The following is a 23,380-nucleotide window of genomic DNA, read 5'->3' on the forward strand; positions in this document are numbered from 1 at the left end:
CATCTGCCATTGGCTCTCCTGGTGCCTCTGAAGAGCCGTGGTAGAGTAACAGTAAACACATAGAAAGAAATGATATCTCCTTTTGATTACTCTTTCCATAATAAGCGCACACACATTTCCGCTTTTCCCTTTAAATACTGCCATAGTTTAGACTGTAGTCACTCCACCTAGGGAAGGCTATGCAAGACAGAGCACAGCATGTAACACTTCTTCTCCAAGAAGATGCAAATCTGACATGTACTCCAAAGGGAGAATGCCAGGAAAAGAAAAGAGAAAGAAAACCCAACACCAACCACCCCCACCCAGCAAAAAAATAACAAACAAACAAAAAATCTTCCTTTTTAACTTCTTTTAAATGCTTTCTAGGTATGGGAAAACCACCACATGCGTGCACCCCATGTGGTTTGCAATACAGAACTTATTTCAATCTATAACCACGTTACAGATAGATATATATGTACAGATACTGTGTATTTATGTATACACAATGAGAAAGTATTTTCACTGTACACTAAGTTTCCAATGCCAGAAGTCTATAAAAGATACCCAAGACAGAATATGCAACAGCCTGAGAACTGCGTGCAGCTCTGCTCCCCACACCAGGTGGCACTAGATGGCTTTAAAGAAAGCCCTTCAAGGCCGGCATTCCCAAGCAGATCTGGGATTCATCTTTTCCAGTCTTTCAGAGTATTTTATAATACTCTTGCATCTTCTCTGCTCTTCCTCCTGAAGAAATTTAAGAAGCTTCTAAGTGTTACATGTAATATACAACAAAGAAGTTATGTATAAGCACTAAGTATGGCAGGGCCAAAGCAAAAGTAGATGGATTTTCATTTACTATTAGCAAGTTAAAAAAACCATTCCTGAATGAACTCTAAATTTCCCCTCGAGATCTTGTGGGCAGAATCTTTAGAGGCACTTCAAGAAACAGCTATTCTTTCCCAGAGGAAAAGTGCAAAGTACACAGCATTGTTCCAAAATAATTTTCAGACTATGAGTAGAATCATTCATAAGCTGTAAATAATACCATATATAGCTGAAATCCCAGTCCTTAAAATACGAAGCATTGCACCTTCCTGCTATTAGCCTGCAGCCATGTTTATACAATACAGACACTGACCTTTGGGTTTCCTTTCACTGTTGTCAAGGTTCAGAAACTTTCTCTCTCTCTCTGAGTCCTCATTTCTCAGGCGGTTTAAAATCCCCTCCAGTGTTTTGACAATATCAGTAAATGAAGGACGCAACTTTGGATCCATCTGTGAATGCACACAAACCAAATAAGTTCATGTGGGTTTGCCCATGTTATTCTACTTACACAGTGGACAGACAGAGGGACAATCTGAAGAATCTGAAGGAACTGAGGAAATTCAAGACAGTTTTAAGAAATGCATTGCTGTGACCAAAAAAAAATAAGTAAAGCAGAGGAAAACTAGTATTCTGTTCCAGTTTCTCTCTAGTATACCTCTTGCATTTAATTATTGAGTTGTAAACATTCTATAAGGAGGCATTTAAAACTCAAAAGGTTTGAAGCTGTTAGATTCAGGGCCTGAGAGAGGGGTTTATTTGTTTGTTTGTTTAAACAGCTTTCAGAGTTCAAAGATTTCTTTCTGGTCTCCAGTTATCAGTTAGAGATTATATATCAATGTAATTCCAAATGCGCCTGAAGCAATAACTCTTTAAAAGTTTGCAAAGCTTCCATCATCTCCTTGTGGCTTTAATTAAAACCCACCTAAATGGCATTGCAGATATTAAAGTTTAAAATGTTGTAATCCTTCCACCATCTGTTAATTAGCCTTACTACTCACTGTACTGGTCTGTCTTGTAAGGAAACAACATTGGTTATACAATTTGATAAAGTAATGCAACAGAAAAAAAATTCCATCTTTGCCAAAGTAAAATATCCACCTCCCGTCATCAGTAGGTACTCAGTTTGTATTTCTCAGTATGTATCTATTTATTCACCCTAGTAGAAATGGATCCCTAAAAGTCCAACACTAAAATTGTACTAGAGGGCAAGCAGCTTAATTTAAGTAGTAACTTAGAAGGTATTTAATCATTTTGAACATTGGCCCTGTATATATGTTGCAGGTTTAACTACTCTAGGTAGTAATGTCTAATTCAGCAGCTAAAGGTTAACATCACTACAGTATTAAAAAAAGATTCTGCTTGACCTGATTCCTGTTTCCAGCCCTCTAAAGGCTTTTTCAGAGCAGGCAAGCCCAGACACATCTCACCTTTAGAACAAAGGGAACAGTGGTGCTTTGTATACAACAAACCCCAAAGAACTCCCCGATACTGCCTTACAGGTCCTACGAGAGAGAGATTTCTGAAGAGAACTGGTACGATCAGCAATGCCAGAACATCATCTAGCAACACAGAGTGAAGAGCTAAAAATTCTTATATACAGTAATTTAAAAAAACAAACCAAAACAGAAATCACACTTGAAGAGCTCAAGAGTAGCAAGAAAGTTGTTTTAATGCAGCATCTGGGTGCAGTACGATTTCTGGAGTCTACAGGTGGGAGCTGAGATTTCCAAAGTCAAATCCTACCTCTAGCCAAACCCTTTAGTGCTTACATAGTCAAAACACTCTATAAACATGAGTCAGTTGTACCACTGGTGAAGCAAGCTCCACTGTACTAAGGTGAAATCAGGAGTGAAATAGCTTGTCCAGAGCAAGTTTTTAGAATTAAATATTTTTAGAATTAATTTACACTACCTTGTGTCAAGAGCAGCAGTTACCCCCACCTCCTCACCCTTATACTGCTCTCCCCTTGGGTGAACATGGGCATTTGTACTAATGCAAAGTAAAAGGAGAGCTTGAGGCAAAAATAAGCATCAAGAGCATGGAGAGATGAGACTGCTTCTTTCAGCAGCAGTGTCGATAAGACAAAGAAGCTGGAAAAATCAGTAACAGACAGAAATAAAAAGCCTATTCTGAGAATTTTCTTACAAACACTCACTCGGACGAAGTGCTGGTATTGGCTCCAGTACGGCCTGGTTGTGGGGTCCGGGCAAAGTTTCAGGCAATAAACTTGCCTCAGTTTAAGTTGTGCAAACTGGACATTGCCAACTTCGGCTGAATTTGGTAGAAGCTCAGGTTGTCTTGCTTTGTATAAACCAGTTTACTATACCAAGGTACTAGCAACCTCTGTTATGGAATAACCCACAAAAGAGATCTGCTCCCCTAGAATTTTCACACTGAGGAGCCAGGCAGGTATCCAGCACTACCACAATTTGTACTTGAATAATAGGTAGAAAAATTACTCTATACAGCGCACTGCCTGTGTAGCCTTAATGATACTAAAACATCTGGGTCCAGGTTTGTTTTTTGGAACACAGGCTAAGGATCTGGAGGTTTATTTCACTTTCCAAAAGGCAGCATATAGAAAGTTTAGAGTAGTTTAGTGCCTGCTCTTGATTTGCTTGTCCCTTCTGTTGGCGAGAACAACCCAGAATTCTTTCGTCACAGCTCAGTAGGTCTGTACTCAATAACAGCTGGATTTTGTCAGCCTGAGGGCCAGCCACAGTCAATAGCATACAATTGGTTATGATCAGCCTGAACAGCCTGCAAGAAGCTGTTTAGTGCGCCAGACCTGTTTGTTTGGCATGACAGAACACAGAATTGCAAAAACACAAGATGGACCTTTTTGCAAGGGGAATGGTTATAAAAACCACAAGTGGCTTTCTGGGTTATCAGAATGTACGCTACTTTTATAGGTAGGTTCTTCAAGTCTCTTCTGTAAATACTTTAAGCTCTGTCTTCAACAGCCAGGAGGATTTAGAGGACTCCAGTTTAGGCCTCTCCCTTTCAAGTAAGATACTCACATTACAGCAGTTGAAGGCCAACTGGAGGAAGTCAGGGGGACAGTCTCCTACCATGTGCTGGAAGGCATCATAATCTAATCCAAAATTCTGTACAAACAAAAACACATCATAAAGATATAAATGAGGTCTGCTACCCGGCCAAAAGTTTCTTCTTTCCAGGGTGTCCCTACATGGAGTTATCAGGAATAACCATGAACACCATCAGCCACATCAGAATTTTGAGAAAACTTCACGCACTCTCCAAACTGCAGCATTCCCAATGGGGATTACTTGATACAAGATACCTGTAAGAGAATGAGCTGACTTCAAAGCCCATCCTTCTTCCTGAGCTCAACTGCAACCCACTGCACTTGAAATGTTGCCTGTGTGGATCTGGAAGCAATATCCTATACTATGATATCTCAGTACAGCGACTTGCACAGTGTAAGCCAACAGCCTGCTGTAAAACCAGAGGCTTCACTAGGATGAAAATTTACTAATTAAAATGTTTAATTTTTCAGTGGATGGCAGACTGGTACTAAAAATTATCCAGTTCCTTAAATGCACTTCTATAAAATCCAAAGGGCAGGGCAACAAAATGATCTCCTATTTACTGCAGTTCAAGACTTAACCAATTTTGCATTTACAGAACTGTAGGGGAATGGGCAATTTAGAAGCCTCCCCATAGAGGGCCAAAAGCTGCCCTGCAGATGGGACTCAACCAAAAGGCAACTGAAGAAAGAAGTATCTTGTTTGATTAATCAGTTCTAGCTCAGATCCATGGTGCTTAGCACAGTCTATGCAGAAATAAGGGTGAGCTTATTTTAGCTGCTGCTAACGTCGCTGCTCCCCCATTCACAAGGAGGGGCTGCTTAGCGGATGCAGCGTGCCTAAAGTACTCTGCTCGGAATCTGGGGAGAAGTCTACGTGAGCTGTCACTCTACAAAAGGAATGTCACTGCAACACTCCCCACCTTCTGTCAGTCAGAGGCAGAAAGGATTCCCCATGAGGACTGCAGCTGTGTGAAAGTGTCTTCGATGGAGCTTCTTACAATAACAGCACAGAAGAACAAAAGCCTTTTACAGGCTATTTTTAATGTAACACCTATTCATCGTATCTTTGGCAGCAGCACCAGAACTTCTAAAGGCCAGCCATTATCATGGCAAACTTACCTCCTCCCACCAGTGTTATAAACACAACCACTTACCTCTGTGCGAGGGAGATAGTCTGGATCTGCCTGTATTCTTGCTATAATCTCACACAGAATTATACCGTAGGAGAACACATCCGCCTGAGAGAGAAAAAAAATGAATAGCCACATGGTTCAGCTATGAATACTCAGCGTTCTTATCTGCCAAGGAGTTTCTCCTTGCCCCAAATGGTTATCGTGAAACTAGACCAACACCACAGCCTTATAACACTAAGCAAATGCATTATAGCTAACGTATTCCACGTGAAGAAACACATGCTCACAGTAAAGCATTCTTGGTGTGTAAATAATAATAACTTTAAAATTATTTCAAGAAAAAAAGAAAAAAATCCAACAAATCACTCTTAATTCAGTAGTGTAAAAAAAAAAGCCTCCCATGCATAAAAAATGGTGAAGTTGCATTAGATATCTTACAGATGGGAGTAATTGACAACATAGCCAAAAACATGACATGCCTGTATATCACTGTGGTTAGAAAAATGGGTTTAGAATACACATGATTACAGCTTATCTAGAACATTAATGCTGTTTTTAATAAAAATTACATTTTTCTTTTCTCACAGTTCAGTACCTCTGGATAAAACAGTGTCTTTTCCAAAGCTTGATATATCTAGTAACACTATATATCAGCATCAATTTCCACTGAAATTTCCATGACATTTAGTAATCATTTATCTGACTACCCCTGGAGCTGCACAGTTCCTCAGATTTCCACCCACCTGACTTTATCACACAATAAAATTTAGGAAAACATGGAATATAAGTCTACAGAGCAGAAGCTGGCATCTCTCATCCATTAGGTATCAGGCAGGCTTATATGTCACCTTTCATGCTGATGAGGTATGAGACCTGCTGCTTCTTCAGTCTTCCATGCCCCAGGGTTAGTAAAGAATGTGGCACCATAGATTTGGGTACTTTCTTATTAATTTGGGTCACTTGGAACTCTTAACAAAGCTTTGAAATGGTAATTATTACATTAATTACTGAGGTAGGTACTGCTTTCCTGAAAGTTAAGAATATCACCAATTAAACTATTGAGTGCTAGCTATAAAAAGGTATAGGATTTTAGCACAGAAAAGCTGCACTTGCAGGGCTGAAGTAGACAATGTTACATATGAGAGAGAAAAACCTGTGTGAACAAGAGCTTGACTGATAACACCATTTCTAATATCCAGTGTGATCTGATACTCCTCTGAAAAAAAAATATATATACACCAATGCCACAAATAGGAAAACACAGAAATACCTTTTACCCAGGTATCTTAACTTTAGAAATGTTGATTTTTAATTTTTTTTTAAATTAAAATACTCATACAAGTTTACATATAGACCTTTTACTTGTACCCATATTTCGTTGATGTATGGTCAGGGAAGAAACCTCACTATATTTCTCACAAGACTTGGTTGTGTTAGGTCAACAAGCCATTAACACATTTCTGCATGTGGAGCGTTTCAGAATGGAAATAGCATTAACAGTGAATTATGCTAAAGGTAATTCTATAAGAAGCCACATCATGAATTTAAAATATTAGTTATTCAGCTCACATTCTCCCTTAGTCTGAATGAGCTGAGCACAGTAACGTCAAAAATGAAAATAACAATTATTTTAATATTATGGAAGTTCTAAATCTTGAAGCTATTGAAGAGAAACATCTGACAACTAGAGTCCATTTATATCATGTACCTACCTTTTCATTGTAAGGTTCATCTCTGAGAACTTCTGGTGCCATCCAGAAGGGTGAACCCACCACCGGTAACTTCTCACTATATAGATATAGGATAGATGGCAAGGAAGGGAGGGAAGAGAGAACCACCATTAATTAAATAATCTGATTCAGGCATTACTACTAACTTTCCAAAACTCCAGCTATCTGCAGAAACTTTCACCAGAGTGGGTTCCATAACATACTGTATTTTACACTGGTTTTCTACTGGAGTCACTGGAACATTCAATAGCAGAAGGGGAGGGTGAAAGAAAGCTTCAAACAATTACCCATATTTTATTTCTGGTTTTTAAGTGCCTGGCCACTTTAAAAAACAACTATTGGAAGGTCACAGGTGTTCAATACTTTTGGTTTCCAAACTCTTGGCAGAGTGGGCTCCTTCATCTCTATATAAAAAGGCTTGTGGACATCAGTTTGGGGCTACATGTCAAGTTCTCCATTCACACAGCAAGACATGCAGGTATCCATCCCTGCATGTATATTGATAAGCAGCTCTGCAAGTATTCAGCACAGCCTGCTTGCAAACTATTAAAACTAAAAAGTCAAGACTGACTAGATGAATTGTTTAATAGAGAAAAACTAAAAGTAATCGGAATAGAGCAGATTTGAAAAATGTGCAATGTTTCCATATGGCTGAACACTGCCGCCCTAAGGAAGGTTCCAGCTTGCCTCACGGCTAACCTTGAAGGAGCCTTGTGAAACCTTGGCTAACCTTGAAGGAGCACCTCGTAAAAAAGAGGCCTCTGAAGGCCTCGGATGGTCCGGCTTGCCAGCCAGCTGGAAACAACGAAACTGCATCTGAAAACGGATGTAAGACTAGACCAAACCAAAATGGTGGCTAATGCAACCATTTCATTACATTGTTTGGTTTAGTATCAAGCTACCTTAACTTTAGCTATGATTATACTCTCAGATTTCAAAGCATCACACTGAAGAAAATCCGACAGCAAATTTCACTGCCAGAATACTCTGAAATACACAAGTGGGTATACAGAGAGAACAATGAAATCCTTGTCCTTGATCTCCCTAACCGAGGGACGACAAAAGGACTATTTCAAATTGTGACAATAGCTTGTGACAGTCACCTATGCATTCCTCAAATGAATTACGATCATCATTCACTCTAGGGAAAGCTAAATGGTGAGCTACTGATAGACAGTAATTTTAATATCTCTTTGTTATAAACCCGGATCTTAACAACGCAGACATTAACGAGAATAGTACTGGAACACCACTGAATATTGTCTATGAAAACAGAAAGAAGCTAATTGAAGTTGTTTAGAATCTGAGGACATTTATTATACAATTAACCTAGTCCAGAATGCTGGACAATATTTTTGTGTTTGCCTTTTTATTTAACCAAAATTCCCAAGCACCTGCTAGAAGATCAACTGAAAAGCTTGATTAAATTCTCTACTCACTAGAGCATTTTTGACGAATAAATATCACCAATAAATCTGTCAAAATGGACAGTAAATAAGGCTGTAATATTTTGGTCAACCAGCCTGCAGTTCTAGACTGAAGACTGCGGATAATTTTTGCAAATTTATCAGAATGCAATCATGGCCTCGGGGACCAGGCTCACTAGAGCTTCTGACCTACAATGGCACTGCAGCTCTCACTGTATTTTGATTAGTTCACGTACCTGTGGTCAGGAATTTTCTCTGCTAAACCAAAGTCTCCCACTATTGCTGAGTATCCGTTCTCATCGTGTTTTATTAAGCAGTTCTGGAAAAAAAGAAAAAGCAACAGAAGAGTTATTGTCTGGGCATGAAACGCATATACCAGTTGTTTTATTTATTTTTAATCTGGAACAAGACTAGGAGATACTGTTTGGAAGATGGTCGTTTATGAGAAGCTTTTGTCTGAAAGCAACGACACTTTTCCCCTGCCCTTCCCCTCCACAATCACATGTCTGTCAAACTTAAGATGCTGCAAACAGCCTTACACTTAGTTAATAATCCACTTAAAAACTTGCTGAGGAAGCAGGCAGCCACAGGCTGCACATACCCAGCTATGTTCCAGCAAGAATTAAGGTGATTTAGCTCCCTTACTGCTCAAGTATGCAATACAAGCTGTTCACTACGACACCTCAAGTTTTCTCTTTACAAATTTGCCTGTACCTGACCAGAATACAACATCAAAGCAGACCCTAAAATGCCTCTGTGTATTTTGTTACATCACCTACTGAAAAGGAACTCACTGCTTTGCAGTAGATTTTAATCAGAAAATACAAGATGTCACAAAGTTCTATGTACTTTTAAAGTTTCAAATAAAATTCTTTATTCCACAGTATATCATAAAACATGATTCAAGGGAAAAGTTTAATAGGGAAAAGCTGTCAATCTTTTCCTTTCAAATGTGCCCTCCAGTGTCAGGAGAGAGGGCAATTTAAGGACACACACAGATAATTCTGATCTGGCAGCATCGCCTAACAGGGTATCATTGATTTTGTTGTTGTTGTTATTTACAACTCTGAGAAGCATGCTTTGACCATTCCACTACCACAGCTCTTCCCTTGTCACGGAATGAATCAACGGGTGACTTCCCTTAGTATTTTTCTGTCCTGCAATAGGTGAAGCAAGACAAAGAATTCATTCCTTCCCACATGCCTTGCTCCGTGTCCTTCAGCAGACAGCACAATAGCGGTGACAGGCAGCAAACCCACTGCTGGCTCCTGTGGAGTGGTACCCTGCATTAATTAGCTAACCAGCAGGAAACACTTTCTAGCTTTATTGTGCTTGGATGTACAAAAGCCCCTCGCTGACCCCAGAGCATTAGCTTGTCTGTATAATGGAGCTACCAAGAAAAGTGAGTCCCTTGTCTGAAAGATCAAGTTCAGGTCATCACTGTTTACATTATTCAGCGATGATTGTGGCTCAGGCCATGAAGTGAGTTTTCTTCTTGCCAATTAAAAGGTTAAGCAAGGCTCTCCTGCCATCACGTAAAGAAAATACAGGCCAGCCTCTTAAAACACATGATGGGCTCCTGAGATGCAAAGTTTTATTATACTTGAGGCATGCTAAATAAATAAGTACAGTTAGTTTGGGGATTCATAAACATGTACCAAGTTAAATCAACCATGCTTGCCCAAAGAGCAGCAAAGCTTCTCAGTTACGGGCTTTGTTATCTTTTCTCAAAGAGCACATTCATTCCGCTTGCCTCTGTTTAAACATTTGGTCACTGTAAGTGGACTTAAAACTGAGAAGGATAAATCTTACGCAAATGATTCAGACAAGTGGAATTTCATTGTGAACCACACAGAAACAAGTCCATGAGGACACCAGAGATTTTGCAGCGTACAAGAATGCTGACACTATTTTAGGCAGCAAAATATTAGGTTATTTTCTGCCATAGATTTCTCAGCAATTAAAGAAGATACGCAATTTGACATTTAAAAAAACCACCCGTGATTCATAAAAAAGTTTTAAAATCTAGATTTCCTTCTCGCGTTAACTTTGGCTATTTACATTTTGTTCATTTTGAGTAGCAAGACTGCCGTAGTTCATTTTACCTTCTGGGTTTTGTGGATTAGGGTTATTCTCCATAACTCCAGTCTTTAAAATTTCAGCACAACATTTAAATACAGACTAAGAAGCACTTCTACTGACCTCAAGATCAGCAATAATTTACAAGACTGCTTTGATACTAAAAGGAGGCTTAAACATAACATCATCCTGACAGCAATTTTTCCTTCAACTTCTCACCAGTATACAGTCCCATCCCATTAGACAGCAATCCACCACCAACTGAAGATGAACACTCTTACCCCCGCAAGCCCCAGGCAGTTCCAGTTGTCAGGTGCAGCACTGAGCTATTATACAAGTAGATCATTCCTAGATAAATCATAAATTAAACCAATAGCGCATCCAGTCTAGCTGCCAAGTAATGCTACCTGACAGCTCCAAGCTCCTTCCCAACGAGCCTGCAGCAAAGCTGGGCTCCCTTTCAGTCCAAGCAGACGAGCAGAGTGGACATCCCACCGCTGAGGAGAGCGAAGGTCCTGCAGCAGAGCTCAACACACCCCAACAAGGCGATGGGGAAAGCCTTGGGCAACACTTGTACCATAAAGTACAGACCAATTGTTCTGCCGTGGTGGGCTGCACAATGTTAAATGACAAAAAGAAGGAAGCTAAGCTATTCTCTCTCTCTGCATACAAGAAGTGCTGAGTGTCAATTTAAATTCATTGGGATATGTATTCCAGTACAAGAGCGGCTTTTCTATTCACACTTATATCAGCGATGGGCAGGTGACGTGCACCAGACAAAAAAATGCCAGCGTCACTACAAATGCTCACTGCTGTGAAACTAAACTGATTTAATTCTACTGGGGCAAATTTTTATGCAGCTAAGCACCAATTTCCTGGAACCAGAAAAGCTGGAAGCCTATTCCTACCAAAATCAGTAGCGAAACCTTTCTACATATACTAGCCATTACACAATACTGTACCAAAGCCACAGCACAGACAGTTTAGTTACCAGATTTCAGATGGAATTCATAAAAAGGTGACTTAACGCAGCCCACAGTAACTGGTAGTTCATATGCTCTCAATGAAAAATATTTCTAAGCATTCACATTCTACCACCAAGATGAATCAGGATCAAAAAATGGATAAGGGTTCATTAAAGACTAAAAGGTTGAAAAGAGCTTTTACATTTAAGGTAGAGGTGGTATCTTGGTAGAAAAAGTACAATACAGTATACTGCACTGTTTCTTCTGACAAAGTGATACTTCTCAGTTTCTACAAAAAAGAAAATACGTGCATCATCTTGGTAAGAAGAAGTTTCATTAATGGATTTTGGCACAGAAACACAAGAGTTGAAACCCCTCTCTAGTGCAAAGAGCCTCTCAAAAGCTGCCTGTGAGATGAAATGTCAAGCAGCTTTGCAGCATGAGCTTTAAGAAAATGCTTTCGACTTACTATTGCACTACTTGTACAAGCTGCAAGGCAATAAAACATGACGACCTTTCCAGGCTTTCTCTTTGGACCTCTACAGACAGGGATGTTCTTTCCTCTGGCAGCTCACAGGCTCCAAGAGGGCAGCATTTGGCTTTGGCTGGGCTCTTGAGGTTTTCTTTCCCCAACACAGGGACCCCATCAGCCCTTCCTGAGGCAGTCTCTTAACTGAAGCAAAGAGCTCTGTACATGAACCCTAAAGAGTTAACAGAGCTGTTTATGCAGAGACAGATGTGAAAGAACATAAAGCCCCCTTTGTGTATTACAGGAGCTTAACATCTGCTTTGCACAGCATAATCCTACGAAGACGAATGCAGTATTCTACTCTCCCTTTTACCCAAACAAAAATGAAAATAGGCTCGAGTTTCAGAGTTAAAAATAAGTTGCTTAGATGAAGAAACCTCATAGCTTTATTTTACAATATGACATACAAGCTAAACTCCTCAGAGATTTTATTGCACTCCAGAAAATACAGGAACGCTACTGCAGTGTCATTTGCAATCCTCCGATGACGGTTACCGAATTAAAATACTTAAAGGCCAATTGAGATGTATCAGCTATTTTTAAAGTGCTATCCCCTATGAGGAACACCATTGATGATTAAATGTACAAGAGAAAGTTTACAATATAGATATACTTTTTGAAACTAAAACAATTATGTTTAAGGGACAGGCTCCATATGGGTCCCAAAGTACCAGTAAAAGTTTAGTATTGCAGCTAGCGTTAGAAATAATTGTCTGGAACAGCTAATTTTTTCACCGCAAGCTCTCCCCTGCAGTGCAAAATATCCAGGCAAGAGCTTACTCTGGCACAAAGCGGACCTTACAACTGCAGCGGCAAGCATGAGACCCAGACAAAGGTTCTGTTCATTGCCTGTGTTTTATTTTGGTTTATTTTGTGTTAAACAAGCAAACAGCACACAAGGTAGGAAGTCAGGGTATGTCATTTTCGAGTCTAAAGGCAGTGAATTTATGTTACATCAGATAACCCACAGTAATTGCTTACACGCGTGATTCTGTCCCGTAGTAACTGAGACTACTCGTCTCTCAATGAAAGAAGATTGAGCCATTACACATTTACTGTGAAGCGAAAGCAGATGTTGGCAGGAATATACACATGTATGCATGCATGTATATACGTATATATGCACACACACACATATATATACATACACATACCCAGAGATCAGAATTTCTTCATGTATTTTATCATCAGTGGAGCTCACAACATTCCCTAAAACTGCTCACAGCTTAATATTGATTATAAGACCTTGTTTTCAATTGTACATCATTCTGCAATGACACCTCTGCCATGAATCTCAAGCTTCTAACTCTGCAAATGAAGTTCATAATGTTTTTCTCTCTTTTTTTTTTTAATCGTTAGGAAGTCGCACACAACATACATTATATCAAAAAAAAAAATTGCATAAAAGATAGGATGTAAAACTTCCTGTGATAACTTTTACATTCTTCCCCTTATGCATAAGTATCCTTAATTACATGATCACACAGTTTTCCACCTGGCACTCGTGTGTCTCAGTGCACTCACTGGATTCACACAGACAGGGAATTGAGGCTGGAGATAAAATACTTGGGCCACTATTTTCAGGACTTTGGGCAAAACAACCTCACCACACCGGGCTGGAAATGAAGGTCTTCTGGCTTGTAGTTAAGATCACTGCAATGTTACCCCAGCATCTGGATTCTGACTTTCCTCAGCATCACAGGAGGATTGTGTGACAAGCAAGCTAGTTTAACAAAATCTTTCAGAGATTGTTGCTTATCTTGTGCTTTCTCTACCTCCAGGGGTCAAACTTGACTACCAGTGCTGCCTCTGAGGCCAGTGAGAATATGGCCTTGAACTTAAACATGTGTCAAATGCCAGATTCTTTAAACACATACCAAATATTCACCAATATTCTTGCTTTTAATCTGTTCTGATAAGGCTGAGTTTATTCATCTCCCTCACCTCAGAGATACTCTAAGAATAAATTCACTGATATTAGGGCAGTCATTGTAAGCTGCCAAGGAAATCCACTGTGCTCCCAGAGAAGGGTTTTGAATGCAATGTGAATACAGTGTAAACAAGGTGGTGAAGAAACTCCCTGTGTAGCAGTAAGATATTCTGAGGGGTGAGGTACAAAAGGATTTTGCTATATTCTTTTTGCAGGCTGGACACTTCCTCCTTGTGCCTTCTTATTACTGTTATTTTAATGGTAGGTAACCACAGGCAGAATGTTGCAAAACCAAGTCATATTAAAAATACTTTATGACAATCTACTGGCTCCTACTGAAACACTTGCGATGTGTTACATTATGACTTCTATTTTAATGACTAAGACTTGGAGTTAAAATTCATAACCAGACCTCCTTGAGAATCACTGAAAGACAAAGAAAATCCTCATGATTCCACGATACAAATCTTCCTTGTGCACATTACAATGAACCCCAAATAAAAATGATTCACAGGGCGTGCAGTGATATGGATAGGGGACAGGGAATGAGCCAACTAGACTGGTTGTCATAACCTATCTACAGCTTAATCTCTGCATTAATCTCTTTATGACAAGTCAAGAGTGCGGGCACCACAGTTATTGGTTTATAAAATGTACAAGTCACCCTGCCCACAGGGTGGAAACAGCCAGTCTGACCGTTCTTACCTCCTGACAGATTCATGTTAGGCTGTTGCTGCCTATCAGGGCAGAGCAGCCTGATCAGCTACAGCACCCAGGCCCAGAGCCACAGGCTGAGCAGCTCTCGACAGGGGTGAGTACCGGCTGTCTGCGCAGGACACGCTTCTAAGCGGCGCTGCCTCTCTCTGTGACAGGAGGGCAGCAGGAAGGGCAGCAGTGGGATGTCAGGGCTGCCACATCGATTGGAGTGACCTACATCTCTCTGCCGCTCCTCCCTCTGGCTTTCAGCAGTGTCCGCACTGTTCTGCTACTCTCCACACGGTGCAATTAGAGAGAGAGATCACCCTGCTGTATACTAATTGTCAAAACCACTAATTTTTCAACCTTAGGTTGGAACTATTCCTGAAGTTTTTAATGTATCCAGTACATAGACACATACAGTACTACTGGCAAAGCAAGACTCCTCTGCTGCCCTAACTGACAGAATAAACTTCATGTATTCACACTATCTGCTCCAGGAAGCTGTAGGAAATAGAAATTTGCCAGAAAGAGAAGAAGAAAGGCAGAAGTATGGCTTTAAATTTATAGTAAAATTCATATTAAAGAGATAATGTGCAGTGAGCTATTGTATTAAGTGTAATAGGTAAAGCATGGAGACATTCCCGCACAGAAAGTCTGTTTTGTTCTGTTCATAATTCAGCCAAGGCCAGCAAGTTTCCTAGAAAAAATAACCCTCCCACCCTGCAAAAAAATCAGGGTCTGTTCTATCTTTGCAGATGCCTAAATCCTTGTGTTTGTTTTAATTTGATTAATAAAGCCATCACATCAATTACTAAAGTTTACCAAAGAAAGAAGGACAACATAGAACAGTATTGAATCTGCCTTTGTTCAATCCAGATCACAGTTCTCTCCCAAGGAAAGAGCCCATCAAATCTTCCCTCGGCTTGTTCACACATTGACTATGTACTAGTAAGAAAGAAGCTGACTCATCCCCTCACCAGTACAAACTTGGTAAAATACAAGGCATCTCCTCACGTAGTAGCCAAAAGCCACAGTCTAAGAGTTTAAAATTTGGTAACAGGTATTTGCTGTGGTTATTATCTTTTTTTGCTTTGGAGCAAAGTGACTTCTTTAAAACTTAGCTACCCAGCAGGGCAAACATTTTCCTAAAAGGAGAGTCATTTGCCCAACAGATTTCATTTTAAAGTATATTTCATCAATACAATAATACACTAATAAAATTCACAAGTACCTGGGCGCTTAAGGCCAGGTGTTTCAACTGCTTCCCATCCCAAACAGAAGTAAGTGCATACATGACTCAAAAATATAACAAATTAAATTAGCAAAGACCACCCCAAAAGAAACCAGAAACTGGAAAATACAGCATAGAGCTGATGACAAACTTCTGTCCTGACAGCTTCCAACATGACCCACATAGACATCATAACTTCAGTGCTAAGAACCATCCGAATATATCATAACTGCCAGTAAATTCTTAGGGTTTGGTTTGTTTGGTTAGTTTTAAATAACTCTTACTACTTCCTGTGGCCACCGATGGGTTTGCTGTTGCAGTGAAATCATGCGCTCCTCCCAGCCGCTGCATTTTCTGAACAATTGACGTTCAACAATAGATGACACTGACGCATTGGTGGGGCAGCTCCAGAGAATGACATACAATTATGTAAAGCTTGGAACAAAGGCATTCACAGAGGTCTCAGGAAATGAATTTTCGTATGACTAGCCAGCACAGTACGAGCTTTCTGAGCCTATCATGTCAAAGTGACATGACTCCAAGTCTGGTCATTTTTCATCAATTTGATATTCTTCTTTGTAGAATTCAGCACTTCTCACTTGAAAGGACACTCAAGGAAGTGATTCACTACTTCACTGAAATACTTCTTTTACCTACCAGTTGAACTATATTTTTCCCCCTTGCCTAAATGTACATTCTTTATCTGAAGCACTGAGGTAGCTTTGGAAAAACTAAAACTGGCTGTAGGACTAGAAATCACTTGAATTTGCAAACACACTGTGCTGTGTTTATATTTTTTAAAGCAGTTTCTAATCTTTAAAAATAGTTCCTCCTAGGCTAAGATAACATTCTTCTGGATGTGACATTATGACATCTTCCTAAGAACTATTTTGGAGTACTTTCATGTTGCAAGTCGCCAGTGAGCTCACACCAGCTCATTAGCTCCAGACAACAGGACAGACAGGACAGCAAAGCCCTCAGCACAGGCTGCAACGGATGGCAAGACCCATTGTGAATACCAGGGCAATTTGTTTACAGAGCTTAGTGCTCTTATGTCAATATTTCTAGCTGAGCTTGAATTAGCTAGCTACTTCAGCCAATAAAATGCACACAAGTTGTCACCAAAGCAGTTATTAATACATCCACTGAAAACTCTGCCATTGAAACCGCATTCTGGAGGCAATTTTGAAATCTCAAAATTTTAGGTTAAACACTTTGTCCTTACTAGCTTTAGAAATGAAAGAAATATGTAGCAGGATTGTAGACAATACTTAACCCTGAGTTAGTAAGGAAAAGTCAGTCTTCCCACTGAAGATTTGCAAGACACACAGGGAAACAAAAACAACCAGGAGATTTTAAAGTGCATTTGTAATAACCTTCTCAATTTGGTTTCTTTATATGATTGACCTGTCCCAAATGTTAGATTGTTATGCTTAATTATCCAGGGATTTAAATACTTTACTGAACCATAATTCAGAACTAAAACACCCTGCAGCTGCTTTCTGAGAAATCCTAATCTGAATTCATTTAAGGAATGACCTTCTTTCAGGATAGTTATTTCTCAGTTCCCAGACAAATTATCAACGTGTTCTAAGGGAAGTTTCAATCCTATAAACTGTATTTCAATTTGTTTTCAAAATGTCTTAGATTACAACTTTTATAATAGCAGTTCCCTGCTGGAAGGAGAAGAAAGAAGCAACAAGTACCTTGGACGTAAGGTCTCTGTGGAAAATGCCTTTATAATGAAGATAACTGATCCCCATAGCAATGTCATACGCCAGTTTCACCCTCACCGTCCAGGGCAGATGCTGGTTACTGTCTAATAGCTGTTCCAGGTTACCACAGTTGATGTACTGAAAAGACAAAGCAACATTTGTAATTAATTATTGAGCTTTATATGTTGTTAGGAAAGTAAAATTCATCATTACACAAGTGTCCTCAGCTCAGTCACACACTAAAAAAGTTCGCAGATCAAAACAGGTTAAAAATGTTTCTCTTCACCACCTGTACCAATGCATTTATTTATGTTAAAGATGCATGCAACAGCCACCACCATGTTAACTCTATGGTATTTAAATACTGGTATTTAAACAGACCCTTCAGAAACACCTACAATACAATAATCACCCTCTCATCTCAGTGTGAAGAAAGCAAGGGCAAAAAGGATGAAGAGCTGGCTCTCATACAGAGTAAGTCAACAAAGAGACGGCTAAGTATCCAAGAGTAGGTCACAGAGCCTGATCAAGTTCCCAGATATCAATTCCCTAACCTGAAGCAGCAGAGAAAAATATTACAACATGTTACTGTAAGTTACGTTTTTTCACTGCTGTATCTACAAGCCCTAATCAGCAATCTGATTCCCACTGTGTTCAGTACTACATCAACCCCATCAAACGGTAGCCCTCATGAAAAAGAACCTGCATTAAACATAAGTTAAATGCTATGAGAGATAGTGAAACAAAGCAGAACGCAAATGATGCTAAGTAATATAATCCAGGGTTAAGACATGGCAGCTCCACTGCTCAAATAATCATTACAGCAACACTGGACTTACACTTTATGTGTAGAACATTTATACCATAACAGCAGCTACACCATGTTTGAGAAGCTTCTTGTTTCACTCCTAGTCCATGCTCTCACCAGCAACAGAGCAAAAAGACTATCTTGCTCTGGAAGGAAAACCTGGCAGCAATGCAGTGAATTTTCTCAAGAAAATCCAAGCAAAGCAGACACAATAATTTGCTCCCAAGCCTGGTCCAAGCATGTAATGCTGTGGCAGGCTGCACCAATTTTGCTCCCCTGTGCCAGACAGCTCTCCAACGCTCTAGGGCAACAAAGATGCTGAAGGGAGTGGAGGATCTCCCGTGTGAGGAAAGGCTGAGGGAGCTGGGGCTCTTTAGTTTGGAGAAGACAAGACTGAGGGGTGACCTTATTAATGTTTACAAATATATAAAGGGTGAGTGTCAGGGGGATGGAGCCAGGCTCTTCTCGGTGACAACCAACAGTAGGACAAGGGGCAATGGGTGCAAACTGGAACACAAAAGGTTCCACTTAAATTTGAGAAGAAACTTCTTCTCAGTGAGGGTGTCAGAGCCTGGCCCAGGCTGCCCAGGGGGGTTGTGGAGTCTCCTTCTCTGCAGACATTCCAACCCGCCTGGACACCTTCCTGTGTAACCTCATCTGGGTGTTCCTGCTCCATGGGGGGATTGCACTGGATGAGCTTTCCAGGTCCCCTCCAACCCCTGACATTCTGGGATTCTGTGACTCTCTCAAGAGGCTTTGCACTTTCCTGTGTCACTCACCCGGACAATATATGTGTCGTTATCACATTGAAATAAAAATCATAATTGCATCTGTTATTTCAGAAACTTTGAACTTGCTTGTATTTTGTTAGGCTGCTTTGTGTCTTGGAGCTTGGGGCACAAGGTAAACATGAACCACATACCATGCAATGTGGATGCAGCTGATTTGCTCAGACTACACTATAGCAAGGAAAAAGCACACACAAACCAGACTTTACTAGTAAGTCCGGGGGTCATGGCTCCTCCTGAACAGTCTACCAAAAACCAGCTTCTTCCCTACAGTCAGACCCTGTCTTTTTCTGAGCTCACCAGTGAATTCTGTAAACCTTTTCCAGCAGATCGTTTCACTACTAACTATTTAATGAGGTTACATTGTTGGGGAAGATGAGGCACATGCCAATTTTAACCGTCATAAATCTTACCAGAACAGCTCAAAGCGTGTGGGGCTCCACTGCTCACTCTCCTTCAAGTTCCGTCAACTGCTGGACATGCCACACACAGACACTTGGGCACTAAGCGGCCTCACCCTCAGCATTTGCTTGTGTACTTTTAAACATGAACCTTGGCCTCATCACAGTGCTGTGCATCCACCTTTTGTCCTTGAGCAACAACTGAAGTAAAGGGTGAGTACAAGAGTTCTTTGTACTGAGATGTTCTTCAAAGATGATTAATTAGCTCAAATCTGAGCCAGATTTTAGATAGCAACTACCTTCTCATATCAAAGGAAGAAATCCCACAGAAGGTGCCTGGGTCTGCAAAATGTTCCAATATTTAGCAGTTTCATGTTCTTTTGACTACTTCAAGATGCTGTTTCATATCTTTTGCATTAAACTAACAGCAGGAGAAAGAGTGCAATGATACACAGGAAAGGATTTCAAAATAAGATACAGAGAAACAGAGTCCTTCCTTGTATTGACTATTTCTAGGCCAAACAGGCAAAAAGTGTGTGTATTTTACAATTAGGCAAGGAAAGCTCTTTAACTCTAGAGAGGAATCTGACTAACATTTCAAAACGCACTGGATTGTTATTAAATAGTAAAATTTTTTATCAAACTACTCTCTTTTATGCTGAAATAAAAAAAAAAATACTCTGAAGTTTGTGCTTAGTTCATATCACTTTGCAAAATAAAATGCCTGCTGGCCCTTCTCCAAAACCAAGGCAAACAAGACTTAACACAGCAATGATAAAAATCAAATGTTTAGGACTTCTATAGCCCAGGCACTGCAGCTGGGGGGAGGGAGTTGATCAGATGACTACACTGGAAACTAGAAATTGCAGGCTGGCGCAAGCCAGAGATCCAAACCAACCTGGCTCTTCTGCTCAGACGTGGCATGTCAGGAGAGCAGAGCAGCTCTGGGACAGGTCACTCAGAGGCTGTGCCACCTCCATCCTTAGAGATTTTTCAAGACCCACCAGGTAGAGCTGCAGCCAACCTGACTCCGTGTTGGAAACAATGCTGCTTTGAGCTTTTCCAGCTTTGATCTTTCTTTCTCATTGCTTTTATTTGAACCCCTAGGAGAGCTAGATGACTTTCATAGAGCACTCAAGAAAAAATAAAAAAGCTCAATATAATTAGATTCTTTTTTAAAATCACAAGTTGGTAGCATGCTTAAGGAAAAAAAAAAAAAGATTGATAAGATTTCTACATTAACTTCTTATATATTGCCAGCCTCCTTGGAACGGTGTGAGTAGCACTTCTCGTCCAGTTACATTCAAATCAGAACAATATTGGCCAGCCTAGAACAGAAGGCACTAATGCACCTAGCTCAATAACCTTATTATAATGTGACGCTTATTAAATATCTCAAAATATTTTACCTTTCCAACTGGGCAATAACAGACTGTCCATATAGCACTATCATGCTTGAATTCATTGGCAAGAGAATGCAAGTGGGAAGGGAATCGCTGGCTTTCTATTTGGGTTAGCATTAAACTGTGCCATACCATGACAGTGACTGCTCCAGAAACAAACAAGCAACCCATAAGTGCATTGACATCCATACTGAATGAGTATTGACATACATACTATGATTCTATGATACATACTGAAATGTGACAATAGCTAGTTATTATTTTGAGCATGCTCATGCTTTCCTTTTCAATAAAGCAGCCCACTCATTTGATCCATTCTGGCCATGTTAGTTAAGTGCAACTAATGTATGCATTCCCCCAGCGCCCTCCAGTCACACTGGCTTGTGGCATCATTCACTCACCTTAGCTGCAAGGACTGGATTCCAGCATGGACTGGGTGAAAATTGACAGACACGTAGGACACAGCAGCATGAGCTGCAAAGGCCAGGATCAAACCCGACTCTGGCACATCCACAAAGCCCACGAGGCCCCTTATCCCAAACTGTCACCCGGCAAGTGCTCAGACCACTTTCATTAGAGATGTGAGTTATGGCTTTGGCTCTAATTTCCAGTGTACTCCTATGAAGCACAGCAGGTTAATCATCAAGTGAACAACTGAAATAAGATTTTCCTAGAGACATCTTCAAGGCTCTAGTTGATCTCAGATTTTAGCTGGCCAGCAGGTAATACTTGCCTGCATAGTCCTGAATTGTCCCTAAGGCAAGAGTTCAGTGCGCTCTCAGTCACATAAGTAATCCAATTCTTCCAGTCATTCAGGCTGATAATGCAAACAGCCAGCCCAATGGCCTATTTTTTTCAGAGCCCTTCAACAATATCTTTTCAAAACAGACACAAAATTATAAACATTATTTCCTGATTGCCAGCACAACTGAAAGAAAAATACTTGTTCTCAATCTCTTATTAGCACAAGCCAGCTCTGTGTGGTAAGTATATCCTAAAGGATGGTGAGCGCACCTCTTCCAAGGAGAATATGGATTTTAATTTGTCCCTGGAACATTCCAGTGCTGGTACAGTAAGGCTACAGTGCACGCAACATCTCAAAGCATTATTCTCTGACAACAACAACAACAGCCATTGCATAAGCGTACAAGCAATTGGAGCAGAGATCTGGTCGGGCTACAACAATGAAGGCAAAGGACACTACATTTCATAGAGACCTCACAGCTAAATGGAGCAGTGTTCAGACCTTTTCAGACTCTGTATCATCAGGTTGCAGTGAAACAGCTACCCATTCTTCCCATTGCTAGCTTTTTGTCATGTAACAGGACACCAACAGTCAGTTTATCTGGTTGCCAGCATCTGAAAGTAACTGCTTTAAGTTGTTTATTTTTGCATTTACTACAACTAAACACAGCAAACCGAACACTGGTTTATAAGACCCTGGCATTCTAACCCACAAAAGTATTCTAAAAACAAATTATCCATGGTAAGAGCTCATTCTTCTGTTGCTAGAACATAAGTCCAGCAAAATTGTATTTCTTACACCTCTCCTAAACCTTACAAGGAAAGACAGCAGTAGCTTCATTAAAGGACAAGTTACCCAGAAGTTCAGCCAAGCATATGTGCTTTATGGATCAAAGAGACATGAAAAGGCTTCTGATGTTACAGCTTAGTGCTTTCAAGAGACTAATACTGAACTTGAGCTGTCAGATTTTAGCCTTCAAAATTCAAAATAATGTTATGAACACACTAATACGAGAACTAAAAGCTTTTAAAGAAAAGGTGCACCACTGACACAATTTCACCTGTTATTGTTCAAAAACAAAGATTCCAAGTAGTGTCAAGTCTGAGTGGGAAGACTGAAGGGAGTTGCAAAGAGTTTTCAATGCTACTTTGAAAACAAATCCTGTTTCAATATGTATGTCTAATATAAATAAGCCACCAGATACTGCACAGGAAAGTCATAAGAAAGTTGGCCTGCTATTTGCTCGGCTTTTAATGTTACTGCCTGCCATTTAAAAAAGCAACAAATAACCACAAGACACCCCTCTTCAGTAGCCCAAATGTTACCAAAGGCAAATGCATTAAGTGGTTAAGAAAAGCAGCTGCAGACACTGCATTTAAGATGACAGACAAAATGAGGTAAGTAAAGAATAAGAGCTCCTGGGACCCAAAACGCTGCAAGACAAACACTAAGATAGCAATGAATGAGCACACTGGAGAAGCTCACTGAAGAAAACAGGCAGAGAAGCAGAAGGAAAGAGAAACTAGAATCACAGCTCTAGCACCTGGAGTGTGGAAAAGTAAAAGATGTCAGAGCAAAAGGCAAACTACAGCCTTGGATTCTAAAGGGAGACCTGAAAACCAAAGTAACAACGCAGACATCTATGACAAATACATTGAAGCAGTGTCAAAAGAGATACAACTTGCATATTTGTTTCATTTCTAATGCTGGAAGTAAGAAGGTAACTCTGGTGCCAAATAAAATCAAGTTGAGGTCTTTTCACCCATTCGGATTTCTGCAAAGTTAAAACAATTAAACTACCCATTTCAAGGAGGACACAACCCAGTCTGCAGTTCACGTATAACAGTCATATGTTGCGCTCAGCACCCTCTAAGTGACTGCTTTGAAGGCTTCTGGCTGCAAGACATAAGGCAGTATCACCCTTCTGCTACAACTGGC

At 40.2% G+C, this 23,380-nt stretch overlaps 1 protein-coding gene across 1 annotated transcript in view; it reads right to left on the reverse strand.

The window, feature by feature from the left end:
• TESK2 (testis associated actin remodelling kinase 2) overlaps nt 1–23,380 on the reverse strand; it is a 71,772-nt gene that overhangs the window by 5,863 nt on the left and 42,529 nt on the right. The window contains exons 5-10 of the mRNA XM_080348566.1: nt 17,289–17,435; nt 8,386–8,468; nt 6,705–6,780; nt 5,014–5,097; nt 3,828–3,914; nt 1,121–1,256 (exon numbers count right to left, since the gene is read on the reverse strand). Of these exons, the coding sequence (XP_080204692.1) occupies nt 1,121–1,256; nt 3,828–3,914; nt 5,014–5,097; nt 6,705–6,780; nt 8,386–8,468; nt 17,289–17,435 (613 nt within the window). The remainder of the gene's footprint in view (nt 1–1,120; nt 1,257–3,827; nt 3,915–5,013; nt 5,098–6,704; nt 6,781–8,385; nt 8,469–17,288; nt 17,436–23,380) is intronic.

The sequence above is a fragment of the Nesoenas mayeri genome (genome assembly GCF_963082525.1).
Source record: "Nesoenas mayeri genome assembly, chromosome: 8".
Classification (NCBI taxonomy): Eukaryota; Metazoa; Chordata; class Aves; order Columbiformes; family Columbidae; genus Nesoenas; species Nesoenas mayeri.